Raw genomic sequence first — 9,583 nt, forward strand, 5'->3', positions numbered from 1 at the left:
ATAAAAAAGGACCCCAAAATAGAAGGAAGTTTTTAAAAAGATAGAGAATGAGGTGGGGTTGACGAGGGAGGTTTATGAGGTATATGACCTTTGGTGTAATCATAGACGCGTAGTTTAACAAATTATGAAATATCGTCTGTCGTGTCTTTTTGTGTGTATGTGTGTTTTGCTCACCGATGGGCATGCCGCCCCTTTAGTTTTGTCATTGGCGGGGAAACGCAGCATTGATAAGCAAAGTTCATTACTGAGAAAGCAAATTTAGTAGAAACACAGAGTCGTTTCCAACCTAAGTTCAAGCTCAAAATTTATTTTCTTCCGCTATAACCAGAAAATGAATGATGTTCAAAACAACGAGAATAAAACTTGTGAACAATGAGCTGAAGATATCGGAAATATTGGAACGAGGTGTTCTATATAGAAGCAAAGCTTGTAATGCGTTTAATGTACCGTCCTTTTTCTCCTCATCATGATCGCATAGCCATGGGAAGCGGGGATGCTGCTAGGGTACCCCCAATATTTTCACATGGGGTGTTGCATGTACTGATATTTTCTATAGGCAGCACCCCCTGAACATTCCGGTAGGTGTGGCAAATTGGGGAAAAAGTGTAAGGAAAATGACCAACGTTTATGTTGTAACCTTTTTTTTTCTTGTTCTCAAATTTCCTGGGACCAAAACGACCTTCATTTTGAATTGAAACCCTTTAAAAAAAATTTGGGGGGGGGGGGCTCTTAAATTTCCAGGGACCAAAACGACTTTCATTTTTGTAGTGAAACCGTTTTTTTTTTTTTTTTTTTTTTTTTTTTGCCTGTCAAATTTTCTTTAGCACCCCTGTAAATAATCATAGGGCCCTGCATAAATCGTTGTTGTTGTTAGGGGGAGTGATGATTGGGGTATGGCCTCTGGTCTCTATAGGGAGATGCGCTACTATAGCTCCACCTCCTGACTTTCCTCCTTCTCTAATCTTCCAAAGAGTGGGAGGGGCTTGCAGAAATTCATATATAAATACAAATCCTTCTGAAAGTCGACTCATTTATCTCATGTTATCTGAGTGATTTCTGAAACACTTCTAGAAACTATACTTTCAAAGTTTTATTTCTCAACTTTTGGATCGGTGTTTGTTCCATCATGATGAAATCAGTCTTTGTCGCATCGTTACTTTTATTTTCATCTCTGTATCTTTTTGGTGTAAGCAAAGGCGTTGCTGTTTCAAAGGGAGATCCACATGATGAAAGTAAGTCTCTTTGAAATTGAATAATTCGGATATCATACAATGAGCTGATTAATAATAGTGATCAGTGGACATTCAAATGTGAACTGAATTATTTCAGATGGTACTTTTCAGGTATCGAGAGAATGTTTTTGACAATTGTGAACGTTCTCCTTCAAAATTGCCCGTAACAAACATTAATCGTTCTTTAATGTAAACACAGGGGCGGCGGGACGTATTTTCGTTGAGGAGGGGGGGGGCGGGCAAAGCCAAAAAAGGGCACTTATATGAGATTATCATCTGTGTGAAGAAGTTGTGTGTTTTGGAGTAATAAAGTTGAGCAAAGTTTTGTTTAAAGTGATTTCTGATTGATAAGATATATATTTAGGTTTTCTTTTTTCGTGATCGAGCGAGCGGTTTGTAAAAAATTTCAAATCTGTAATTGTAATCTCGTTTTTTTTTGGTCAATTATGGACCTAATTACTACTAAAAAAGCATCCTTGCGAGATGTTGCGAGCGCGAATCACGAGCTCAAACTTTCTGAAATTTAATGTAATAAGACATGACAAGTAAACATTTCGAGCAGTTTTTGTAATCATGAAAAAAAAGGATGTGAATCTAACTAAAGCACGAGCTGAAACTTTTAATATACTGACCAGAAAAGGAACCTTTTAAAATTTGTGATATTCTTACCAGAAAACTGGACATTCTAGGCATTTTATTTAACCAGGGACAGAATGACTACCTTAATAAACAATAATTGGTGCGAGCGCAAAAAATGAGCAAAAAATGTATATTATTCCAACCTGTAAACTGGACATATGCATTTAACCATGAACCATGAACAGGACGAATACCTTATGGAGGTATGATAATTAAGTGCAAGGATTGAGCGTTGTGGCCCAGTGGATTAGTCTCCGGACTTTGAAACAGAGGGTCGTGGGTTCAAATCCCAGCCATGGCGTAGTTTCCTTCAGCAAGAAATTTATCCACATTGTGCTGCACTCAACCCAGGTGAGGTGAATGGGTACCTGGCAGGAATTTATTCCTTGAAATGCCCCAGCGCTGTAAAAGGCTGCGGGGCTAAAGCCAGGGTAATAATATCCAAGTCCTTTGGAAGCGCATAGAGACGTTATTTATAATGTGTTATGCGCTATACAAGAACTGTCTATTATTATTATACTTAACAATAATTGATGCGAGCGCGAAGCGCGAGCCAAACATTTTGTGATTTTTTTTTTTTTGCCTAAAATGTCTTATGTTTTACTCCAAAACGGGTATTTCAGTTTGAACTTGAAAAGGAAAAAAGGGCATTTGCCATTTTGAAAAAGGGCATTTTTCCTGCGGGGGATGGGGGTCACTTGCCCCCTCCCCCCGGTTCCGCCGCCCCTGTGTAAACATGCCTGTAAATATCACTATATAAGCATGATAATTAAGTGCAAGGATGTAGCCTATACCAACGAATAAATCCCGATGGGAAAAAATATGAATATTTTCTTGAAAAAAAATACGTTTAAAACAGTTGTTTTTGCCATTTTCTGGGGTTTTTTTTACAAGCATGTCATTTTTTTCTGTTGCTCTCTCTCCCTCTTGCTCTGAATTTCTACCCCATCTCATCACTCCCCATCACGCTTCCTATTGTGTCCCCTCTCCTTCTTCCCTCTCCAACAATTTTTTTTCTTCTCTCATAAAAAAAAAATCCACCCATGATACTATTCTAGATTCTGCCGAGAATGCCCCAACAGAAGAGGACAAAATCTCTCAAATCGGAAAACAGATTTTGTTTCTTCAGGTATGTAAACTACAATTGACTGTATATTAATTCCATTCAGGTGTACCACCAGGGATGGGCATGAGGCGACTACCCCTGTATAGAAAAGGGAGAAAAGGGATGTAAAGGTCTGGGTGGGTCGTGTAAACCACTAAATATCACCGATAATTCAATTAGAAAATATGACGTCACTGTTAGGTCGTCTTGTCTCCCTCAACCCCCCCCCCCCCCAACTAAACATTGAAGGAATTGAAGGAAATTTTATGCGCCAATTATGAAATCAGAAGAAAGTATCAGGTGTTAACGTGTAAATCTTTGTAGATACATTTTGGATATCGCGGTAGTACAATTAATATATTTATATCTAAATGATATGATGATGATTATGTTTATTTGAATTTCTTTCTTTGAAACTATTTAGGAATCTGTTGCTGAGATCACCCGTTCTTTTTCAACTCTCAAGCTCATCGCAAAGAATCCATCGGTGATGGCAAAGATTCATGTTCCAAACGTCCTCGAAACCGAACTGGGAGAAGCTACTCAGAAACGACTCCGAAGAGAGCTCGACTCGCCATCGACCCTTCCAACATCGTTCCCATCTCCTGATCAGACAAACCAACTGGGTTTGAACCACTTTGGACCGTACTCATGGCCAATGTATTCTGGTAGGTACAACGATCGGGTTAATATTACCAGAACTACATGTTTTTAATTACAAAAATAATATCTATTCAGATGTGCTGCAGACAAATTTACGGTATATTAAACAATGTGGATTACTAATATAAATGTATCGTGTATCCTTGCTATAGGTCAGTGTTTTCTGTGTCCTGCTGGTGTGCCAGGACAACGAGGTCCTCCAGGTCCACAGGGTGTCCCAGGTAGAGATGGTAGAGATGGTAGAGATGCACCTGCAGATCATCATGGTGAGTATGGTTACCATCCCGAGATCCCAGTTGTCCCGACCCCCTCAACACATTGTATAGTAACAAGAGTAAACTACAAGAACAAAGTGATGAGTGAGACATATTTGAGTCATAGATATTATGTAGCCCATCACATAATTTACAGTGTAGGCTTGCTAATGTTTCCACAGACTCTGCTAATTAAAGTTTCCTGCATTTAATAATCATCCAAATATAAATGAATCATATATTGTTGTAATTTTTACAATTTTAGCGCATGAAACGGGTACCCAAACAAGCCCAACAGAACCTAGCAGTAATCCAGAAGTGCGTCCTGTAGGTAACATGACGAGTCTTCCTGGTGCCATCTATATTCGCTGGGGAAACGACGAATGCCCGTCAGGAGCAGATCTCATATATTCAGGTTGGTACGCCCCGTTTATAGCGTTAAAACTGTATTTGAATTAATGATAGTCAAATGAGTTCGTGATAACATGGTCCTCTGAAAGGTTTTAAAAGTCGAAGGGGGAAGGGGTGACCATGCAAGAAATGCACATACAATCAGATGGTAATTTTAAAATGAAAAATGTACTAAAGATCGTGAATTCCTGTAGGCCAATAGGCATGATAGGCCTTATGCATTTATCCATTTTAACTTCTTAAAGATCTATTATTCCCATCACGCAGTTGGTTACATGTTTTCATCATCATCATCATCGTCATTGCAATTAATATATTCTTCTTCTCCTTTATCATCATCATCTACATCATCATTATTCTTACCATCTTTAATCCCCGGACTTTAATCTTTCAGAATTTACCTAGGTGGGTCGTTGCTCCCCCCAGGCTCAATTCGCTCCAATTAACAAAGGAAGATTCAGTCCCGATTATGTTCATGTCAACATTGTAACAGCATGACATGAACTTCGATTTAAGAAAAAAAATATGTTATAGTTTGTCTTAATGTGACAAATTGTAAGTTTTTTAACATTTATCATCATCTGGCTTTGGACCTCATAACTTCAATTTGCGACTTTCCATAATTACCTACAATTTAATTCCTTGCATCGCGTCCGATCCTTAATTGAGGCCAAGGCCAATTAAGGCCAATGACACCAATATTGGTATTAGGCCAATGTCGGCCTCGATGACTACCACACTGCAGATCTCATGATATGGCCTCTATACTACTGCATTATATTTATCAAGCGTTGTGTGTTTTGTTATTTCATTTTAGGTACAATTGGAGGTGCGCATTATACCCAATCTGGTAGTGGCTCGAATCATCTATGCATGCCAGATGAGCCTATTTATGACGAAGTAGAAACTTCTTTACATGCTGAACGTGCTCTCTTGTACTCTTCAGAATACCAACTTAGCACAGGTCCGTCACGCATCCAGCCGATGCATGACCATACCCCGACATGTGCAGTCTGCAGGGCGCCCTCTGGCCGTCCAACCAAACTGATGATTCCTGCCCGGAATGTGTGTCCATCTGAAGATTGGCGTTTGGAGTACGCTGGGTACATCATGTCTGAAAAATACACACATAAGAGATCGGAATTTGTGTGTGTGGATCGAGAGATGGTTCCTACAGCGGGAACCCATGGAGATCAAAATGGCGTACTCTTGTACTTAACAGAAGTTCGATGTTTGGTGGGAGGTGGTTTGGATTGTGGGCCTTATATCGATGGTTACGAAATTACATGCGCAGTTTGCACTATCTAAACACAATTTCTTATCTGCATAGACAACTATAATTCGTTTCATTCTGATTTTGCATTACAGTTACAAAGAAATTAAATCAATTTAAGACATTATTTACACAACCGTGGCCATTAATCACATTATATGATGTACCCATCTTTTATCCACAGTCATTGATTGCAAGAATCTAAATTATTGAAAATGCAAAATTTTGAATTGTAAAAATAATGTTTGATTTATCTCTTTATTCCAAGAGATGCTTGGGGTCATTGTATAAAAAGTGCTTGGAACAACTTCTGAAGGTTTCCATGGCGAAGAAAAATAATGTACACCGTGAAACCTAATATGCTTGGAACAACGTGTTGGAACGAAATGAAAAATGTATTTAAGCAGTATTTGCTGAGAAATAACGATGTTTACAACAGTTTGTCTTTAATTGTTCTTGATTGATTGATTGATTGATTGATTTTATTTGGCAAGTCACCATAACATATATACAGTCGCATTAAAACAACAGGCTTGCACAGGATGACCCACGAAAGCTCGAAAGCTTATTTCCAGAGGGGTCCTCAATATACAGAATTAAGATAATAAAATGTTAAAATTATACTATTTACATATTAAAAATGAAGAAAAAAAATCAGAATTTACTATTACCAATAAATAAGATATATAGACAATAAATAAGATATATACAAGAATATAACGAAGAAGAAGGAGAAAAGAAGGAGAAGGAAGAGGAGGAACAGAAGAAGAGAGGGGACGAGGAGTAGAAGGAGACGGAAGAAACTGATAACGAAGGGAAATAAATAAGGAGAAGAACAACAGCATAAACGTGACGACAATAACAACAAGAAGAGGAGAATAGGAAGAAATAAAACAAATAGAAAGAATAGAAGAAAGGACAAATCGAAGCTTCAATCAAACTATGTAAAATACATAATAATACCTAGTAGAGAAGAGAAAAGAACTAGGTCAGTATTCAGGCTAAATCAACCGTACAACATATCATTTGCATCTTCTTTTTGACTCTCAAGTGAAAGATATTCTTTCAATTTCCTCTTAAAATGCAAAAAGTTTCCTATTTCCTTTATATCATTGGGAAGGGAATTCCAATGTTTTATAGCATTGTAATAAAATGAGTTACCAATACTACCTACCCTTTCTGGTAAGCAAAAATTGAAATGGCTGTTACTTGTATTATAGTTATGTATTTCGGTAACTAGATTAAAGTTTGATCCAATGTAATGATTCGATCTATTGTGATAGATTTTATGCACGTGGTGCAAAATAAGCTGTTTTGATCTTTTGTTGACTTCAAGAAAACCTGCTCCAGAGAGTTCGGTGTAGCCAACATGGGTTCTGGGACCAGAACAGCTAATGAATCTAACCATTTTATTCTGTATAATTTTCAACTTCTTTTTATCGAGTTCGCTTATGCCACTAAACCAAGCAGGGTTGGCATAGTCAAATAAACTCTGAATAAGAGCAAAACAGAGAATACGCCTTGCTTTTTGATCCATACAACTTTGATACCTGTACAAAAATTTCAAACGGGCATTCGCCCTTTTTACGATTGATTCTACTAAAGATGAAAATGAAAGGGAGCTAGTCAACTCAATGCCTAAATACTTTACAGATTCTTTCCTATGAATTATCTTATTATTGTATGATACTTCAAATTCAAATGAAGTTTTATGATTACTTTTAGAACAAAACAGAATGCTTTCGGTTTTGCCTAAGTGTAACGATAATCTATTATCAGTCATCCAATCGACACATGTAGACAGCTGTTCGCTAAGTTTTTCCTCAACAAATTTTGGGTTGGCATTTGAACAAAGTAGTACGCTATCATCTGCATACAATAATAATTTACAGTCAGCTTTTAAACAAATAGACATGTCATTGATATAAGTTGAAAATAGGATTGGGCCTAAAATACTTCCCTGTGGAACTCCACACGTTATAGGCATAATTTTGGAACAAATATCGCGAATAGCCACTACTTGATGTCGATTCGACAAGTAGGATTTGAACCATGCTACAGTAGCCTGGTTAAAACCCATTATTTGTAATTTTTTCAATAAGATGCCGTGATTAACTGTATCAAATGCTTTTTGAAGATCTAGGAGTACCATCCCAACGAATTGTCCCTTAGACATATTTGTTCTCAGATAATCAGTCAAGTGAATAAGGCATGTCTCAGTCGAATAGTCATGTCGAAAACCTGACTGATATTCGTAAATCATATCATTTTCTTTAAAATATTTTTCGATCTGAACACATACCGCCTTTTCTAGAATTTGGATAAACTATGCTTAAAACACTGATAGGTCTATAGTTTTCAACAGCAGTTTTATCTTTCTTCTTATGAATAGGAGTTACTTTTGCAATTTTCATATCCTCTGGGAAAGTGCTAGTAAAGATAGATAGATTTATTAAGAAATTTAATGGTTTGTACAAACTCTTTGCTCCTTCTTTTAGAAATTTAGCAGGTATCAAATCTAACCCAGTGCTTTTTGATACATTTAATTTACGCAACTCATTAAAAATGAATTGATCACTAACAGGTAATAATTCAAATTTATCTTGGCTTATACCCTTTTTTTCATAAAATTTACGAATGTTTTCACTGTCTGCACTGAAAATGTCTTTGCAAGATGGAAGTTTATCTACCAACGTAGCTGCGACATTTGTAAAATAGGAATTGAATTCATTGGAAATAGTTATCTTATCATGACATAATTCTCCGTCAATTGAAACGACTAATTCTTGGTCCTTTCCATTTTTCTTTTTTAATCCCAAACTTTTTAGATTCTGCCAAAGTCTTTTAGAATCATTTTTATTTTCTTCTATTTTATTTTGTAGGTATTCTAATTTGGCCTTTTTCACCTCTCTTTGAACCATATTTCTTAATTTCTTGTATATTTTGGAAAGCGTGTCATAATCCTGATCGCTTAGATTTTTCTTCATTTTTTTATACGCCACATTTCTTTCTCGAATAAGAGAAATAATATCTTTAGTCACTGTTCGGGTATGAACTATGATTAGTAGTGATAATTACCATTGGTGTTGTAAAGATTTATTTTATGACCCTATAACTGTTTTTATTTTACAGCCTGACAATCTCCCTCTTTAAACGTCTTGCATAATCGAGCTCCATGCTCGATTATGAGCCATGCAATATGCTTGGCAATAAGAGATTTCTGAACAAAACTCTGCTCAACTTTTTTTGAAACCTGCTGCGACAGGATGAGAATGATTTCTTCAGTAAAATTATAAGAACTGAATGCCTTGCTTCCTGTTTGTCGTTATTTTGTTGTATGGAGCTACAAGTATACATGGTCGCGGAAAAGCAGATGTACTAACCAGAGAATAAGGAGTGAGAATACTAGTACTGACTTTACTGAGATACAGGAAAAACTGAATTTACCGAGATACCAAAGTATACAGTAACATCTCAAGTTCTTATGACGAAACAAATGAAAAGAACTTGTTTAGTGATTGCTTGTCACACCAGAGCCCCACTGCATAAAAGTTACTATTATAGTAACCGTGCCATCCAATTGTCTTTCATGAAATCCTTTATTTTTATTGGCTGTTGGATCATGTTACCATGGTAGTTACCATTTGATGGCAAAGTCCTTTTATGCAACGGGGCCCTTGTGTATGTAGGGTGGGGATAGGGTATACCATGTACTTTTTCTTTGCCGTTTATGCAGAAAAAAAGTAATTTGAAAGTGCCTAGAAAACGCGTGAATGTATGTCGATTTATATATGTAAATGTTCAATTTCAATTCCCTTTTCGGGGAGAACGGAATGTCCAAGGTCACCTGGGTATTCTGTTCACCTCCTGCATGGTATCGCATGGTACCAAAGGAATGGAATCAAGTTACAGTTGATGATCCAGCCCTCCTTTCTCATCATCTTTATACAGGCATGACAGGGATGGTGCAACGGAGGGAGGAGGGATCGAGGAATTAACGATGCCC

General features: G+C 37.0%; 1 protein-coding gene across 1 annotated transcript; it reads left to right on the plus strand.

The window, feature by feature from the left end:
- The first annotated feature begins 1,027 nt into the window (after positions 1 to 1,027).
- LOC129276413 (short-chain collagen C4-like) lies at positions 1,028 to 7,515 on the plus strand. Its single transcript, XM_054912791.2, has 6 exons — positions 1,028 to 1,232; positions 2,930 to 3,000; positions 3,401 to 3,644; positions 3,792 to 3,905; positions 4,159 to 4,308; positions 5,122 to 7,515. The coding sequence occupies exons 1-6, from the start codon at positions 1,127 to 1,129 to the stop codon at positions 5,610 to 5,612; spliced, it is 1,176 nt and encodes a 391-aa protein (XP_054768766.2). The 5' UTR covers positions 1,028 to 1,126; the 3' UTR covers positions 5,613 to 7,515.
- The last annotated feature ends 2,068 nt before the right edge of the window (positions 7,516 to 9,583 follow it).

Source organism: Lytechinus pictus, chromosome 2 (assembly GCF_037042905.1).
Source record: "Lytechinus pictus isolate F3 Inbred chromosome 2, Lp3.0, whole genome shotgun sequence".
In the NCBI taxonomy this organism is placed as follows: Eukaryota; Metazoa; Echinodermata; class Echinoidea; order Temnopleuroida; family Toxopneustidae; genus Lytechinus; species Lytechinus pictus.

Coding starts and splice junctions, on each gene's coding strand:
- LOC129276413 (XM_054912791.2), top strand. CDS start 1,127: ATGATGAAATCAGTCTTTGTCGCATCGTTACTTTTATTTTCATCTCTG. Junction 3,645..3,791: donor CTCATGGCCAATGTATTCTG/GTAGGTACAACG, acceptor TCCTTGCTATAG/GTCAGTGTTTTCTGTGTCCT. Junction 3,906..4,158: donor TGCACCTGCAGATCATCATG/GTGAGTATGGTT, acceptor TTACAATTTTAG/CGCATGAAACGGGTACCCAA.